Source organism: Morchella importuna (assembly GCF_003444635.1).
Source record: "Morchella importuna strain M04M26 chromosome Unknown Morimp01GS038, whole genome shotgun sequence".
Classification (NCBI taxonomy): Eukaryota; Fungi; Ascomycota; class Pezizomycetes; order Pezizales; family Morchellaceae; genus Morchella; species Morchella importuna.
Window position 1 is genome coordinate 75,660 of NW_025763435.1, and position 17,990 is coordinate 93,649.

The following is a 17,990-nucleotide window of genomic DNA, read 5'->3' on the forward strand; positions in this document are numbered from 1 at the left end:
ACCTGCTGAGTATTCTATACACTAGACCACTCGCCCGTGGTGAGCGCCATACTGGAAGTGAAACTTGAGCTAGCCCGGCGTTGTGCCAAGATAAAGTCGAAGCAGAACCCCTAACCCTCCATAATATTCAACAGCTGGATCACACTCTATTGAACTGTGTCATGTGTAAATGGAGACGAAAGCCGTGTCATTCCGGTATTTTTCCATGGAGGGGTGTTACCAATGTTAGGTTATTTGAATTTGCTCTGGAGTTGTTTGAACAAAAAGCCAGGCCGGCAAAAAAAGTCGAAATTTTATCTCCTGCCGTAGGTCGATCGAGACCAAGTAAAGATCTTTCCGGTTTTGTCTCCCTCCTATTCTCTCAGGTATTGCATCGTCTCGAGCTTAAGTCTCAAGCTAAAGTCTCAAGTTGTCTTGTGCCCATGATCCTACTACACAAGAGCTTTTAAAATAAATGAGTAATTGTCTACGACCTTGTGTTCCCGTCAATGAAAAATTCCATTGTTCATTTTTCTTTCGGGGAATTCTTTATCCCATTTGAGAAATTCTTTATTTATTTCATTTTTCTTTATTCCTTTTTCTTTCATTTCTTTTGGCAATTTTAATTTCCTTTCATGCAGTGTAAATTTCTTTGGATTTTCCGTTTATTTCACAAAACGGCAACGTAATTTCACTTTCTGGAACTCTCTCTAGTATTCTGAAGGGAAAGTTCCACTACTATAAATAGAAAGCCAAACTTAAGTGGAAATTAAACGAAAATCATTCGCCATGTTCCTTGGCACATCATCTACCTGCACCCACCTTATAACAGATATCGGGGTCTAACTGTACAGCTTTAGCTCATGTTCCCCGAAAGATCCCATGCAGAAAGGTCCCACCATTCATGAACCTGATGACCCTCCCCCCTCACCTAAGTCTTGAGGTTTTCCACAATACTTACGTACATAGCCCAACGATTGTCAATTCCGAGACCTCCTTCTGTTATTCACCAGAAAAGACAAAACATCCTTAAGTACCGTCTTATTTTTATATTGTGCCCATCACTACATTTTATGACTCCTGTCGGCACGCCACAACCAAACGGACGAGAGCTTTCCGCATCAAAACTAGCACATCGCAACGAGCCACGTCACAGACGTAGAACAACGACACAAAGACTTAGGCGCACCTAACTCTTGATCTCCTGAACTGCGAGTCGTGCAGATGAGAAGATCAGATCGCCAAGCACCTATTCCTACACTAATTGTGGGTTGACAAAAGTTCTCATGAAGCGCCATCAATACCTCTACAACCTCAAAAGATATATATAGAGGAGGCAGTTATATGGTGAGAGAGCGGAAGATTGATACAGCATACCTACTAGCTATGAATCCTAATGACCATCTTTGTAAATTAGAACCTTGCGCACTTTCGCCTGGTTGTTACGAGAACTTTTGTCAGCCCACAATAGATATATAGATTGACCGTGCGTGTGGCAGCGTTTGGTAAATCAAGCATCTCTGACATGGGATTTTGCTTTTAAGAGGCCTCTAGAATGTCCGATAGCAGTAAGCATCATAGTTCTGCTGGTGCCCGCGTATGAATCTTGATGATATTCTAATCATGCCCGATCACTCAATCTCTCACTGTCAATGATTACAATAACAGGATTCTGTGACTTTGCAGGGTTAGGGTTGCACGAAATTGAACCTGAAAAGAGTTTATCGACACATTAATAAATTAATTTGATTGAGATTTGGCCGTAACGTTAAGATCCAGATATCATTGCGATCGTACTTGGAAACCTTTAAGTACAAGGCTTATGAAATTGTATAATATTGAGATAGGGAGCATATAGAAATTTCAACGTCCTGATAAACCCTGTCTTTATTGCTGTTGTATATAAACTCCGTATACAAGTGAAAGAAACGATGCCTATGACACCTCCTGGCTTGGTAGGGGTCACCGAAATCTCCTCCTTCTCATTAGCTCTTCTAACCAACTATACTCAATAACCTCTCCACCTTCCCCAGCGATATAATCTTTCAGCCACTCGCCACCCCCCCGCAGAGACATGTGATACGTTTTACCCTTTACCTCTGCGCCCTTTGACACTAGAAATTTGACCAAGTCCTCGGACACCGGCGCACTTTCTTCGATAGCGAGAAGCAAGGCGTCTCTCCCCTTATTATCCACTGCATCTAAGCTGCTTACAGGAATAAGAACCTCAAGCGCAGGGATATTTTCAGTTGCTACGGCATGCAGCAGTGGGGTGTAACCATCCGCGTCTTTTAAGCCAGGATCGAGCTTCGCTTCAAGGAGAGTTTTGATCACATCCGAGGAGCCAGTTTCTCTGCTTCTTGCTGCGAGGTGTAGCGGCGACTGGTCAGACTTGTTTGTTATGAGCGCTCGGCTTCCATTCTCCAAAAGTAACTTCACCGCGTCGTTCTGACCATGCAATGACGCGCACATCAAAGCCGTCTTCCCGGTACTGTTCAGTTTGTCGATCTGCAGGGTAGGCCACAAGCCGAGGATGCATTTCATCACAGATATCCTCCCATATCGTGCGGCTATGTGAAGAGCGGTTGACCCCGTTGAGGAAGTCTGAAGGCTCAATCTTTCTTTGATTTTTTGCTCGTTTTTTCGATCACCTCCCAGCATAATGTTGACGGCCGCTACATGCCCCAAAAAGGCTGCCAGATGAATTGCTGAGAATCCCGACACATCCTCAGGCCAGGATTTTTCAAGGTCGGAGAGATATGAAATAACGCGGGGGTGATTTCCAGCGACGGCCAGGTGCAGTGCAGTACGCCCGTCGCTATCATCAATACCAATATCCACCTTCCCCTGTTTGGGGAAATTGGCCAGTGCTAAGCGATAATTCTGTAGCGTTTAAACTGATGATATTGTAAACCGGATTCCCTTGACTTGGTGGTTGATGATACCCTCAAGTCTTCGCAGGATCCTGCCCTATTTATACATGTTGGAACCTATGCCAAGGCCCGCTTCCTAATACTAACTGATACAACGATAATAGAATAAGATAATGCTCCCGAAGATAACCCAGATAGAAAAGCGCCCCGGCATAGTTCCGTCCTCCATTCTAATTCCGACACGTAACCATGAACCTTGCAATTGCCAGTCATCGGGCTGTACCATACTATCATCCTAGACCTACTTTCCTAAGTAGCACAACCTACAGCCGTAAGCCCCGCTTACTATTCTATTCCGGGTGAGACACCCAATAGTAAGCGTGCCGTCATGATAGTATAGTGCTAGTGTGGTAACACCACGGGCCCCCACACTACCCGATACCTTTCTATGCTTGTCCCTTCGTTACCCGACCGTCCTCGCATCACAACCCATCACTCGTATTCCTCAATGTCCTAAGCCTCTAGGACAGTGCTCCGTAGTTCCTGTAATATCCCCTGCTCAACTAGCAGTTTGACTACTTTCAAATGTCCCTCACAAGCCGCCATGTGTAATGGGTTTCTCTGATGTTCGGAGACCACCAGAGGATCCGCATGTCTTTCCAACAGTACTTCAATTACAGTAGAATAACCTCCATGCGCAGCCCAATGTAGCGGCGTCCTCCTGTGATTATCGCGAGGATTAGGGTCACACCCATGCTCTATAAGTAATGCCACAAGTTCTTTTTGCCCTGTTCGAGCCGCGTTGTGAAGTGGTGTCAATCCGTCGTTACCCTTAGCAGCTACCGGCGCCCCAGCCTCGAGAAGTACCTTAGCGATTGTCTTGGATTTGGCGTAATGCAAGGGTGTAAGCCCAGCAAAATCTGTTTGATCTGAAACACCACGTGACTTGTCCTGGAGATGTTCCTTAACCTCCTCTGCCGTACCGTCTGCGACATACATATGCAGTTCGGTCCAAAACTCAGGTGCAGACCAATTGCTATATGTAACAGCACCTATATATTCTAGGTACTTCGACCAGAATGACCACTCTTCAGTACCTTCTACTCTTCCCTGCCAGGTATTTATCTGATTGATCTTCATCAATACCTTATGTACTCCATCGCAATTGTCTTCCAATGCCGTGACTATTTTTCTCCGTAGCGCAGTAAGCTCTTCAGTTCTTTTAAATCTATTCAAATCCCCACGAATTAGTCTATTTCTACAAGAATGAGTATAGGAAGAATGCTTACTTTTTCCCCTCCCACCGATGATATTTCTGTTCGCGAAATTGTTCAGTGATGTTTATTTCAAGAGTCAATTCCCGTATAAACTCCGTTAATGCACAGGTTGCATGCTCAATTGCTGTTTGCTGCTTAATCATATAGCGTGACTGAAACGCCATGAAGCCCTTCAAGTAGATCTCACCAGCTTCCTCCCATCGGTGATATGACTCTTGGATGCGCCCTTGATCCCTGATAGAGTGAATGACCGCGCTCATATCAGGGAGCATATCCTTCATGATCAGCGGAGGTAGGATACTCAACATAATGTCTTCGACAGATCCTAAGCCACTCCGCGATATAGTCTTAATCACTCGATCGAGTTCTTTGTGTTCGAGCATTATTGAGTTGAAAAGAACTGTGCCGCTCTCGTCCATTTCCTGCACTGGCATTGATTTTGTCGAACCTTTTATAATTGGAGTACTGGCCTTATTCTCGCTAAACTCAAATTGAACAAAAGACCGTATAAATGCAGAAAAAAGCTCCTGGGCGTATAAAATATCGAGAGGAGCATCGGACATCACGGCTAATACTTTGGCATCATCTGACGATTCGTCCTGGTATCCAACGACTCGATGCCTGTTAAATTTGATCGATTGAACCAGGGTTGATTTAGCGCTGGAAGTCTGGCAAGCATCATAGCCCTCTGGATTATCGTCTACCGTATTTCTGGTAGTTTCTTTAGGTGTGTGGAGTTCGATATCTCGATCAAATGGATCGACCCCTTCTGTTTCCGCGCTTGGGATTTCAGCTTCCCTTACCAACGCAACGGCGCTTCCAAGCCACCAGTACATGCATTGGAGTATAGACTCATCTTTCGGAGCAAGGAGTCGTAGACTATGGTTCTTCGACGCTGTTCCACTGATATCGCCTGCTATGCCGCTTTCAATCTTGATACCGGCTGTCTGTGATTCTTCCTCAGAAACCGAGAAGAGCCAGAGGGAGAGAAAAGCCTCTATCTGCCTCACATCCGCTATCCATCCCGACTCTTTCCGAGACAGGCTGAATTTTATATCGTCTACAGAGGCATCTGATGCTGAGGCATTTGATATTGACCATACTAGGTTCTCCACAGTCGAATCCTTCGGGAAAAATGCATTCATGAAAGCTTCAATTGCCGAGGCGACGCGAACAGCCTGCTCAAGGGCAGGCCCAGACCAGCCTGTGCTAGTCCTCAAATTCATTCTTGCTTCAATGTGTTTCATAGACGTCGATTCACTCCCTAAGACCTCGCTACCATCCCTGAGGGGTTGGTACCGACTAAAGCCTCCCACAGTTCTCACCTTCCACTTATACGACGTATCTTTATCCCAGAAATGATCGTCGTTCTCATCATCCCAAGGACAATGCAAAGATCCATTTTTTCCTGGTGTTCCTAGAAATACTGACTGCCAAGATCGATGTTTTTTTTGGCTTGGTTGATCTTGAACCCGCCTACCCAGTAGTCTATTCCGGTCTTCTTCATTCGACGTACGCGTAGCCACCCAATCGATTTCGTGGCCTTTTGGAATCGGCCTCGCCCAGGGAGTCGTAGACAAGCCACGACGAATGTAGGCTCGTAGGATAATCATAATCATGGTAGCAACAAGTTGAGATATCGAGGCATACCAGGTCATCGAACGAAGCCCAACAAACTGCAGTACAAAGCCTGAGATTGAAACTACGGCCCCACTCGTGGTGAGGATCGACGTTATGAAGTCTTTACGACTTCCTCTTACCCTCTTTCGCCGTCGGGAGGTAATGACATGATCGCTTGGGCTTCTCGCAAGAATCAAGTATGAATCGAATATCTGATCGCTGACGGACCCGCCTTGTTGTATCCACAGCATTTGAAGAGTCCCTACATCTGGGAGATGGATTTCGGCCGTGGCCGCACTTTCAATGATATAGCTGCAAACAAATACCCCAGTAATAAGGACTAGCGTCCCCATACACGTAAGGGGAAATGCGTATGATCTCACATCTCTCCCGCCTTTCTTTTGCCTGAAATCCGGGTGGTATGTTATGAACCAGTCAAACACAAGTACTCCAACTTGAAGGATGACCCCCATTGCTGCTATAACGTGGAGTTCTGTTCGTCCGCCATGGGGGTGCACGTTCAGGGATATATTAGGAGGCTCTTCGCTTATCGCTTCTAATCGCTTATCGCTTCTAATCGCTTAGCTTCCATCTCTTTCCTTTTTATTTTCGTATCCTCAGGCCATAAAGTCGCGGAGGATGCCTCGATCGCATTGCACGCTGTACCATATCCGTCCAGTAGCAGGTTGAGAAACTTTTCAAACATCGCCCCGCGCGATGAAGCTTGACCTCCACTCTCCAGATCTTTAGGATCAGGCCCTTGATTTTCATAGCGCGGTAAGATTTTTCTCAAAAGACTTGCACCTCGTTCCGATTTGATCAGCTTTTCCTTCACCCGTTGTAAGGTAGGATATCCTGGGAAATCTGCCAATATTAGTTAGAAATGAGCTATTTATCAGACGGAGTGGATCGATTCTCAGCTGTGCTCACTTTTTCTTGTTAGAAACTTTTTGTTCAGAGCCTCTGACAGCGTCACGAATCTATCAACTTGAGCAATCTCCTTCCCTTCCGCGGCCTCTTCACTGCATTTCATAAAAATAAGCTCCTTGATTGATGGTTTCCCAATCAACCTCACGACATGCCTGCCATTGAAAACTTCACACACCTCATCAGAGGTAGACGACATCAGCTCTGACTCGGCGACGGCAATGTTCTCCTTTGCCCTCCCTATGAGAGCTCTTAACCACCTCGCTCCTCCTACTCTTATTGCTCCGACGACTGCCGTAAGGACACCGATGGGTGCCATTGAAAAGATGATGCTGTCTGACCAGCCCATAGACTCAGACATGAACTGCATGGCTACTTGCTCTCCGAACAGAGCAAGTATTGGGGCGAGATCTGAAAAGAGATTGTTGGAAAATTCATCGCCAGGATCAGAATCAGCAAAGGTTGGTTGGCCTCCGGCCATGGTCAATTATATGCGTTTTGGTGTACACGTTACAGGTCGACGTCAAGTCCAGTACGGAAGAATTAAACGAAAGATGAAGATATCAGAAAAAATTCCTGATCAAGATATAATATAGCCAGTACTCGCTAGGAAGTCTTTCTTTTGTACCGAGAGAGGGTTTAAAGGTAGGGGATATGGTTGATTTATATATATAAGAATAAGGTTCACCTGTCAGCTGCGTATCCCTATTACAAGATCACTCTCCATTATACTGAAGACTCTGCAGGCATAGCTTAAGCCTTCGTTCCAAGATCTACATGTAGCCTGGATACAGCTGCATGCTCTGGACCCACTGGAAAAGTGATGGGGACCACCCTTCCCAGCTTAATCGAATTAAAATTGCTTCAGATCATAATATGACGTATAGTATACATGCGTACATTCAGCCTCTGTCTATTGATGGTAGTACGAGCAATGCGCACTCACACGTATGTATGCATACCAGGCCTGCACATTTCTATCGCCACTCATTTAATTTATCTTCCAGTGCCTTTTAGCCCCACAAAGTTTCAGCGCTATGAAGCTAGGGCCGGCGCGGCCCCCAAATTTCCCGACAAGTGCCGATGTTCATTCGCCCCTGTGCTCGCTCCAGAGGCCAACTATACTGTAAACTGTAGTACTTCACGCTACGCTTATATTCAACGTCAATTAAGTACGTGTAGACGTCTATAGAAAAGTACGTCTAGAAATATATATATATATCTAGCGTGCTACCAACATATATATCTGCCTTATAGGTACAACATAAGCGGGGAATTTTGAGTGAAGAATTCAGTCGAATCTTCAATTAACAGCTGCCTGCGGCTCGACGTCTACCTAGCTACTGCAGAATTTGTTGGCTATACCCCTGCTGTCTTGCAAATGATCATTTGCCGATGATGCTTTAGGAATCTCAAAATGCAACACATATGTCTGTACGTACGTCCAGAGTCCCCTCAAGAAGAAACATGGAGGCGCAAAGTGCAAGGAGCACTCAGGTTATATACCAATCCAGAGCTCAGCTTTTTGGAGCTTCGGGGATCTTTTATCGTGATTTACAAGTTTCATATTACATATAAACATCATTATCGATCTCTTGCATGGGTCTTCGCACTGCCCGACATGCAGATATGATATAAAAGTGATTGGTTGGACAACACCTAAAGGCACTACGTCCAAACAACGAGCACATTAAAAAATCAGTGCATACACACATACTCGTATTTTCCTGACGTTTGTGGACGCGATCAATATTGCATACCATACAAAAATACGCCAAGCTGATGATTTTTAGTGTATGCAACAGTGGCCAGTTCAAAAACGTCAGGAAGATACGAGTATATACTTTACATGTATGCACCTAAAATGTCTCTTGATCGCCACCCCACAATTAACTGCCCCAGAAGTCGGACAAAAATTAGGGTTCAACCTTAAAGGTTTCCAATACTCTCATCTAAGTAATTGGACTCGGCAATTAATGGCCCGTAGGATGTACCTGCACCCACCATACGAACTCTACGCAGGCATGGAAGTTTCAGTAAAGTACAGGAATTAACCCGCTCTTGTCCTACCGGCTGCATCTAGATGATTTATATTTCCATATATATATGTATTCGCTCATTGATATCATAAGGCAGGCCTGCAGGCAGGAGTAGAATTGTCATTCGTAGTTAACCGAAACTCATATGATCATGCCATAGTATGTACATGCCAGAACGTCCCAAATCTTAAAACACAACCATATCTCAATCTCAGATATGACTTCTTTCCTACCTGACCAAGCTTCCTTGTTAATTTAATATCCAAAACCCGTATTATTTCAGCCTCAAAATCTACTCAACCAACCAGATCAGACTTCAATAGGAATATTCATAGTCGATAAATCTAAGACATCAAAAATATATATGTATAGCTCGAGAAGCTATGGGGGGTAGGTGTGTAAACTTCGGCGTTTTTTTAAAGAATCGGCCAATCAAACTTATAGAAATTGGCCATAATGGTACTAGCGCCTAGGCTAACCCTGACATTTCCTCAGATTCCCATACAAACGAAATTCCTCCGAAGTTGACACCCGCCCTCTAGGCCTTCTCGCGCCATATATATATATATACGTACAACCTAATGCCGGGACTATCAGCAGTGATCATGGGGAAATTCTTTCTGCATCTTTGCCAAAACATTTATCCGCATTATATCCTAATTCTGAGGGGGTGAGAGATCCTACAAACTCAACTATTTGATGCGCCACCAGAGCTCGCATGCGCAAGTACATACACAACATCAAGATATATACCTGCGCGTGCCCCGTCCACCGATCGGGATGTTGGCGGTCGATCTCTCTTGGAAACCCTGCAATTGCAATTAGAACCAGATCCTTAACCCAGCACTTTGAATCTCGGCGGCGATAGGTAATCACAATCTCCTCCTAAGCATATATTAGATAGCTGATACAGCTGCACCTCGCTGTAGTGAATGTGCGTAATCGGGTGTGCTTCGTTCCTTATCCCTTAAACCGTCAGAAAATGCAGTTGCTCAGGGCAAGGATTATTTGTATGGAGTGGCGGTGATCTCTCATACAAACTATCCTTGTTTCCGTCACTTGCATTTTCTGGTTCTTTTCGTCAATGGGAGACACTTAAACCTTTTTCGGAAACATGATAGAATCAACGCATAGAGACTTGAAGTTGTAGTCTTCATCATGCGTGACAGGTTGCAAGATCCAGCGCTGCTTATATCACGATTACCATAAAGGGTTTAAGTGTCGTTGCAATTCAGCCTGACGGTTTACGGGATAGCAAAAAATTCCTTCAAGCAATTTTTGTAAATTGCAATTGTCTTCCACCAGTTTTGCGTGGTTTCTCGGTTCTTTTTTAACAGTACATGTACCGGGGGTTAAGGGTAAGTACTGAGAACCCCTTTTTGGGCTGTGAGGGCCAGCGGGTGTCTGCTATTGGTCGATTCAAAAAAAAATGACACTTGGCGGCCAAGAGGTTATTTGAATTGTGTGTGTTGCAGCTTTTGCAATGCAACCTCCAACCCCTCTTTTCCATTGATGCTCTTTTCGAACTCCGCGAAAAGCATGCTTGAAGGTTTGGGATTGCTATTAAGGTGATGGCCAGAGCAAGGGCTATCATTTGGTTATTTTTTTGTATTTTTAGGGAAATATTTAAATTTTTTGAGTGAGGATATATGAAGTGTCTTCGTACTTTTTTCCCCATACAAATTTCAGGGCCAAGACCAAGATTCATTGTTACTTTTTAGTTGCCATGGACGGTTCCCATATGTTACAAGCTGACTCTCAAAGACTAGGTATAGGCAGCTCTACTAGTAAAGGTAGTACTATATATACATGCATGTAGTCAATCGTGGAACTCCTGCAATGGCTAAATAAAAATGAAATAAAAAAAATAAAAAAAAGCCGTCAATGGGGAAAGAATGCTGAAAAATAAGACCTTGTTAATCACCAGCGACCATAAGAGGGTTGAGGAATTTCAACAAGCTTGGGTGATAATTCCTTACAGCAGATTCAGGTTGTACGGGGTCAGGGGTGTGACAGGGGTGTTTGATCTGGAGATTTCATCCACTTCAGTCGCACCTCGCTATGCCGGATGGCCAAGATTCACCAAATCATGTACGGGATAGCAAATATTCCCAAGAAATTCGGGATAGCAAATTGATTTTGCAGTAGAAAAATAGAATTCTCAGGAAATTTCATACGGGACAGCAAGGGATCCGGCATATTGAGTTCCGCCATAGCGAGGTGCAACTGTATACTATAGCCACTTTGTTCCTTATATCAAGGTATCTTTGCTGGGGCTGAAAACAATCCTCAAATCTATTTCCTTATAGCAAATATTCCGTACACCAGGGTTCTTTGATCGGATCCAGGAGAACCGTCGGCACAATCTTTATTCCACCCAATCACACAAAGGTGAAAGGACATTAGCGAGGGCCCAGAATTCCTTTTTCCACAGTTCGCCCCATTTATTATTGGAGGCTGTAAGCTGCTTTCCAAATTATGAGGATGTATCATAACATATCACTCGATTCAATCAGCGCCGCCAACGTCTTGATCATTCGATTTCTTCGGTTAAAAGCCTAGTATCACGAGAAAGTATTCTCAGCCTTCTAGCGTTTTCTTTACAGGTTTAAATGGTAGCCGTAGAGGATTGAATCTGTCGTCATAAGCATTTGTTCCGTCTAGGTGTGTCCAATAAACCGCACTTTGGTCTGTGCCATCCCTGTCAGCGGAATCCAATATCCCGAGCCTGGTCCCGAGCCTGGTCCCGACATTTCATCTCGCCGGAATGACTTATTGCCAAGGCCTATCTATACCCTTAGCACTCAACTACCTAGGTAGCTATGAGGATGCTAAAATGTTTGTTTTTAACGTTTGCTTCTGCAACTGACCTCTCACCTTCTAATAAATATTCAATGCTAAATATTCTATTAGAATACCGTCTTGTAATTAGCTATGTAAAATAGTCCCGCAAAGTTCTAAATTCTTTGCCAGCGTTCGGTCAGAAACAATGAGGACCCTGAATATGCAGGTTGGCAACCGCATATTAGTGTATCTGCGAATACGTTCGCCTAACTAACGTATAATGATTATCTCAAATTAAAGAATTGGCATTTAGAAAAACGGAACTATAGGCAAGTTTTCTTTGACTGCCTCCCATATTCTTGTATTATGAGTAGAATTTAGTCTCTTACCCAACCCGTTACTTGCAGCAAGTTGGGGCCGAGCCTAAGTAAAATTGTATCGACGCATTATGTCGCTTCTCGGGACATCCAGGAGCGGTTAAAAGAAGAAATCGTAAATAAATTCCTCTCCCGGTTTCACTAAAGTACTCCAAGACTGCATCGTAGGATCGGGCTTATCATAAATATGCGAGATTGGTTGCTTCTGTGAGAGTTGATGTCGAAGACCAGGCAGAAGTGACAGTAATGCGATATGCAGTCGTTACTTTCAACGCACATGAGCAGGTATTCACATATATGTAAATAGCTAAAATGATCAAGGCACTGGGGGAGCTCACTTTGAATAATAGCTTAGGTAATACCGCATCCCATAGGGCCACATTGGCTGGGCCCCTGAATGGCTTCCGTAAGAGATTGAGAACGGCGTCGCATAGAATCGTGCTAGCTTACCATGTGAGTATCGCTCTGCGCCCAAATGATTCAGGTCTATACTTCTTAAGTATGGGATTTTAATGTATGGCAGATAATCCGAGTTTATGGAGTTAGCGAAATCTTTTTGAAGATGGGAGAAGACATTGAGTTAATGTCAAGCAGGAAATGTGGGAAGTGAATTCACGTCTCAATCCCTCTCGACGAGCGAAACCGTGGTTTTCCAAAACGATGAACCAATATGTATATTATGATGACAGACAAAGAGATTAGACGTGAAAAGAATCTAAACTAGAGGTTGCCATTTCTGAACACCTATCTCATGCCCGCCGCGCCTCTCAGCTAGGTTCAGCTAGGTACTCCGCTCCATCGCAGCTTGACCACATTGGTCATCCTTGTTAAGCGAACACCGACCGCATGTACCACAATGCTCAGCATATAATTCATAGAAGGTCTACTCTCAGCATATAACTCATAGAAGGTCTACTCTTACTATTGATATAAATTTTATTCCCTTCTATTTGAAGTGAACCATCAAAGGATATATATATATACAGACTATTTTGCCATTTTGAAAGAGCGCATATATTAACGACATCTACACGACCAGATTCAAGGGACAGATATGAGCCCCGCAATATCACAGAGAAGTGAGCTTGGTGATAACATACGTATATCTCCCAATGGTTAATTGATAATGAGTGAGAAGAATTATATGACCCTTGTGCGGCGTTAAAGAACTGTCTCTTATATAAAATAAGTCAGCGAGTCAAACCTTGAAAAGCTTCTCCGGACCGCAAAACCTAACACTTCCCATTCAGGTGGCCGTCACATCTTCGAATCTATCACTGTAATAAAGAGTTAGATCTGATCACTAATCATCAAATATCACTCGCAGGGTTAGGGGTATTTCTTAGAGCTTATTGTTTCGTTTCTTTAAATCACAGTTAAGATGATACCCGTGGCCCGACCCTCCTGTATGCTAAAGTCGGCATGCCTGGGGGTTCTAGACTTGTAGAAAGTTTGTGTTGCCCTAGGCTGTCCGTGACGCCAATTGTTGGTGGCTGAGGCTGAACGCAATAATGTGGAGTACATCTCAGCTGAGAATGGTTCATATTTGGCTCTAGAATATCGATATCGATCTATCCCGTCCACCGTATAGTTTGTAGCGGAGGCCAAAGTGGCCCTTAGTAAGCGTAATCTCCCATAAGTTCATTGAGTTCATTGTGTCCCGTGCCTTACGTACCACCCTGGCCTATCAACCAACCCTGGTCGCCAGCCGATACTGGGAATGTTTACTTTCAACTAGCTGGCTTGGCTCAACGTACCGCACATGCTCATTCTTGTGGACATAGAGAACTGCAGCCACAATTGAATCCATCACGTTGAGAAGTTCTCTGCTCTGCATATTCGGCGCCATCTCAAGCCTTTCATCTGGTCCTCTGCCCCTCATGTGGTCCAGCTGTAAAGTATTCTCAGCTTTCTCGGGACAGTTGGGAGACAAAATCAGGTCCATTCATCTTCACACACACGATGATCTAAATTAATCTTCTTTCAGGCTCTCGCCGAGTATATAAAGCAGCTCTATTCGCCTATTCCCTTATATATCCCATCTGCTTTATACACCAATCAATCAGGTCCAAAAAATAAAGAAAACCTCTCATCAATCAACTACGTCGAAACAATGTCTACTAAGAAAAGTCATCGCCCATTGAGATTACTATCTCTAGGTAAATCTCCATGATCCTCAAGTGCACTAGTATCAGAGAGAACTCTAACAGATTTAGATGGCGGGGGAGTTAGGGGACTTTCTTCGCTTATAATTCTTGAACGCTTGATGTGGAGGGCCGATCCCAATGCTAGAGTTTCTGATTATTTCGATATGATTGGCGGTACAAGCACAGGAGGGTTTGTTCCCCTTATAGCGAGCATACGAGACTGAATACTAATTGCCGGCTAATATGAAGCATCATCGCTATTATGCTTGGATGTTTGGTACCACTCCTGTCACTAAACATCTTAAATTATTCAATGCTAATGAACTGAGTAGAATATGAAAGTCTCTGACTGTATTGATGCATACGGAGAACTTTCTCAAATGATCTTCAAACTCTCCTGGATAAAGGGTAATCCCGCTGCTAGAGGTCTTCGTGCAGCCGTTGGTGCTGCGCAATTTGATTCGGAAACCTTGAAGAAAGCAATTTTTCAGATCCTGGAAAAGTATCTTCCTAAGGAAAGGAGGGGAAACAGATCAGTTGAAGATGTTCCATTTCTTTGCGACACAGATAAGTGTAAAGTGTATGTTCTAGCCTCCCTCTATTCATAAGGCTCCATAGAACACATAAATGGGCCGGGTTCATAATGTTAACCGTCAACAGGTTCGTGGTGGCAGCCCAATACGCCGACGGAGCTCCCACTATTATCCGGAACTATACCAGCTCCGATTCTCCAGAAAATATGGATTTCAAGATCTTCGAAGCAGCTATTGCTACTTCTGCGGCCCCGACCTATTTCTCCCATTTCTCTAAGCAAAGGGAGGGCAATACTGATACGGCCGACTTTGTCGATGGGGGCATTGGGTCTAATAATCCCATTCTACATCTTGATATCGAAAGGAAAAAGTTTTTCGGAGATCGCAAGATTGGTTATGTCATCAGTGTGGGGACGGGAATTGCCACCACAGCTACAGAGGTCTCAACAAATCCAGTCTCACTGGCGAAAAAGATTTTAAGCATCCTGACGGATTGCAAATCGGCTCACACACTTTTCAACCAGCTCAATCGAGACTATAAATATTTTCGTTTTGCTGCAGATGGGTTGGATGGTATTGCACTTGACGAGTGGTCGGAGTTGCAAAGGATTAGACAAATCACCTCAAGTTATCTCGCGGCTAGTGAATGGCTTATCGGCGATTGTATAAAGCTTATGAAGCAATTAAACGATCCGAACCAGCTAGGTGGTAAGAGGAGAATAACTTACTCCTCATAAACATGTGGAAACCCCGTCACTAACAGTGTTGTAGAAGTAGAATCTCTGAACCCCGAGCAAAAAGGTATGTGTATATGCAGAGGTGCTCCGTTTTTTCTGGTGCAGCTTGCGTAGATGTGGCTAACTCAAAGTTTCCATGATAGATTGTATGGGTAAACTATCCTTCCCTCAGATCGATAACCGTCAAATCGAAGCACAAACGGCAGAAAATACCTTCGAGTGGATCTGGAAAGCCGATGGAAAGTTCCGCAAGTGGATTGATGGAGCAAAGGGCAACACATTTTATATCACAGGAAAACCAGGCTGTGGAAAATCGGCACTCATGAAAAAAAACCCTAAGTCTACTGCAACGCGATCTGAGTTACAAGAGTTTGGCAGTTGCAAGCCATTTCTTCAATGGTAGAGGAATAGATTTACAAAAGAGTTTGGAAGGCATGCTGCGGACACTCCTCGTGGACATCCTCATATTACACCCCCACCTCTTCGATCATATTGTGAAAGACCACAAGTATCAGAATGATCGACAAGCTTTAACCGCTTGGACGTGGCACACAAACAACCTAAAAAATCATCTTAAAACGATGCTTGCGGATCCTTCGATTTCTCCTATCATATTGTTTATTGATGCGGTGGACGAGTGTTTAGATGAGGATAAAGACGCAATAATCACCCTTTTGGATGATATTGCGGATATTCCAGGTGTCAAGCTCTGCATATCAAGTCGCATTCATCCTGGGGGTCGTAACCCAGATCTGATTCTCGACCGGGAAAATACAGATGATATCGCAGGGTGGGTACGACAGGAGATGAAGAAACTCCAGAGGAAGTACGAATATGACGAGGACGAAATGTATCCAATTACCGAAGCGATTATATCAAACTCTGAGGGCATTTTCTCGTGGGCCGTACTTATTGTCCGAAAAATACAGATAGGCGCGCGCAATAGGGACGAGATCGAAGACTTGCGCAAAATCATCGACGAAACCCCAACAACCATGACTGATCTTATACCGAGGATCTTTGAAAATATATCGAAGTCAAGCGAGGCCCACCTTGAGGAAAGTAGGAGGATCTTCCGCTTCTTATATTTTACCGAGCGGGCCCTGAGCATTTCCGAATTCCGTGATGGTGTGAATTCCGATATACCCCCTCCCTCGGGTGGGAGAACAGTACCGCTCTCTGAGAAGGCTACAATTCAGGCAGATGGGCGATTTGAGCAACGATTAATAGCAAGATCTGGCGGCCTTCTCGAAAGGGGGGTTGGCAGTAACCTCGTGCTCGTAATCCATTACTGCGTCAATGACTTCCTCATGCCCAAGGGATTCGGTGTCCTTGGAGTAGATCTGGCCGGATCTCCAGACCTATATACAGCACAGAGTCACGACTACCTGGCAAGCCTCTGCATTTCATATTTGACGAGAGAGGGTATGGAGGAGCAGGTATCTTTGATTGAGAAAGACATCCCCCCGGAGAGCGAATCCGAAGTGGAAAGGAAAAATTACACACCAGAAGATTGGAAATGGAAATATCCTTTCCTAAATTACGCTACCTCATATTGGTTATACCACGCTCGTGAAGCGCAAAATCTCGGGATTGACCAAACACACAATCTCGCGAGTTTCGATGAGAAGTATTTCAACCTTTGGATTAGAATTGACAACCTTCAAGGTTGCTATCAATCAGATCGATGGATCCCCGGGACATCTAAATTCCACATTGCGGTAGAAAATAACCTACTCGATTATGTCAAGGGGCTTGACCTTACAGAAATGATAGACACCCCCGGCGGAAGGCATGGCAATGCGTTGAGTGCGGCAGTGTTGCTAGGCCATCAGGAGATGCTGGAATACCTCCTTGAGAAAGGGGCGAATACTGAAGTAAGATATCGTTTTACCAACGAAACACCACTTTATCTAGCAGTGAGCTCCTGGAACGAGTCCTTGGTCAAAGCCCTATTGAAGGGCGGTGCCAACCCGAACGCTCAGTGTGATGAAAATTACACGCCGCTACATCTGACCAGCATTAATGGGGACGAGCAAATGGGCAGGCTTCTACTTGATGGGGGAGCTATCATAGATAAAACATGCGATGGACTTGATACTCCTCTTCATTTTGCAAGTAGGCACGGGAATAAGGAATTTGTTCAAATGCTTATCGAAAAGCAAGCCGACATCAACCTCACAAACGCAAAAGGAGACACACCACTCCATGACGCCTGCTACAATGGATATTCTGATATTGTTGGGATCCTCCTCTCCAATAAAGCCAATTGCAATATTGTAAATCTTGACGGAAATACACCTCTTCATTGCGCTTGCATTTCCACCTACGATGAACCGGATCCAGAATATGTCAAGGACCAAGTCCGTGCCGATGCTACCTCAGTCATTCGTACACTTCTCACGCACCCGAATTCGCTTGGTATCAATCCAACATTGAAGAATGGGTCAGGGAAAACTCCATTGGAATTGGCAGACGAAATTGTACGAGCCAGTGCCACGAAAATCTTAAAAGAGACAGCTGTTGGTGACGCGAGCAATTGAAATTTCAGAGTGCCATATATATATACTCTAGGTATGCAATTCTTCATCTTCGGGAGTGTAATTAGTTTAGCTCACTAATTTGCTTTAGTGGAAACTCATAAAACCGAATATTTTGCAGTGGAAAATGTTACATACGTAGTAGTTGACGGCTTGG

At 44.3% G+C, this 17,990-nt stretch overlaps 5 protein-coding genes across 5 annotated transcripts; 2 read left to right on the plus strand and 3 right to left on the minus strand.

Annotated features, from left to right (window-relative positions):
* Positions 1–1,941: 1,941 nt before the first annotated feature.
* Positions 1,942–2,640, minus strand: LAJ45_09648 (uncharacterized protein; the record flags this gene model as incomplete). The annotated part of the gene is made up of 1 exon (XM_046119189.1): positions 1,942–2,640. The coding sequence occupies one exon, from the start codon at positions 2,638–2,640 to the stop codon at positions 1,942–1,944; it is 699 nt and encodes a 232-aa protein (XP_045967511.1).
* Positions 2,641–3,365: 725 nt separating this feature from the next.
* On the minus strand, positions 3,366–6,222 carry LAJ45_09649 (uncharacterized protein; the record flags this gene model as incomplete). The annotated part of the gene is made up of 2 exons (XM_046119190.1): positions 3,366–4,080; positions 4,142–6,222. 2 exons carry the CDS (start codon positions 6,220–6,222, stop codon positions 3,366–3,368), a joined length of 2,796 nt encoding a protein of 931 aa, XP_045967512.1.
* An 83-nt stretch (positions 6,223–6,305) lies between these two features.
* On the minus strand, positions 6,306–7,157 carry LAJ45_09650 (uncharacterized protein; the record flags this gene model as incomplete). Its single annotated transcript, XM_046119191.1, has 2 exons — positions 6,306–6,613; positions 6,680–7,157. 2 exons carry the CDS (start codon positions 7,155–7,157, stop codon positions 6,306–6,308), a joined length of 786 nt encoding a protein of 261 aa, XP_045967513.1.
* Positions 7,158–14,403: 7,246 nt separating this feature from the next.
* On the plus strand, positions 14,404–15,696 carry LAJ45_09651 (uncharacterized protein; the record flags this gene model as incomplete). The annotated part of the gene is made up of 4 exons (XM_046119192.1): positions 14,404–14,603; positions 14,684–15,264; positions 15,328–15,357; positions 15,437–15,696. The coding sequence occupies 4 exons, from the start codon at positions 14,404–14,406 to the stop codon at positions 15,694–15,696; spliced, it is 1,071 nt and encodes a 356-aa protein (XP_045967514.1).
* A 178-nt stretch (positions 15,697–15,874) lies between these two features.
* Positions 15,875–17,937, plus strand: LAJ45_09652 (uncharacterized protein; the record flags this gene model as incomplete). The annotated part of the gene is made up of 3 exons (XM_046119193.1): positions 15,875–17,776; positions 17,845–17,867; positions 17,925–17,937. The coding sequence occupies 3 exons, from the start codon at positions 15,875–15,877 to the stop codon at positions 17,935–17,937; spliced, it is 1,938 nt and encodes a 645-aa protein (XP_045967515.1).
* Between the last annotated feature and the right edge of the window lie 53 nt (positions 17,938–17,990).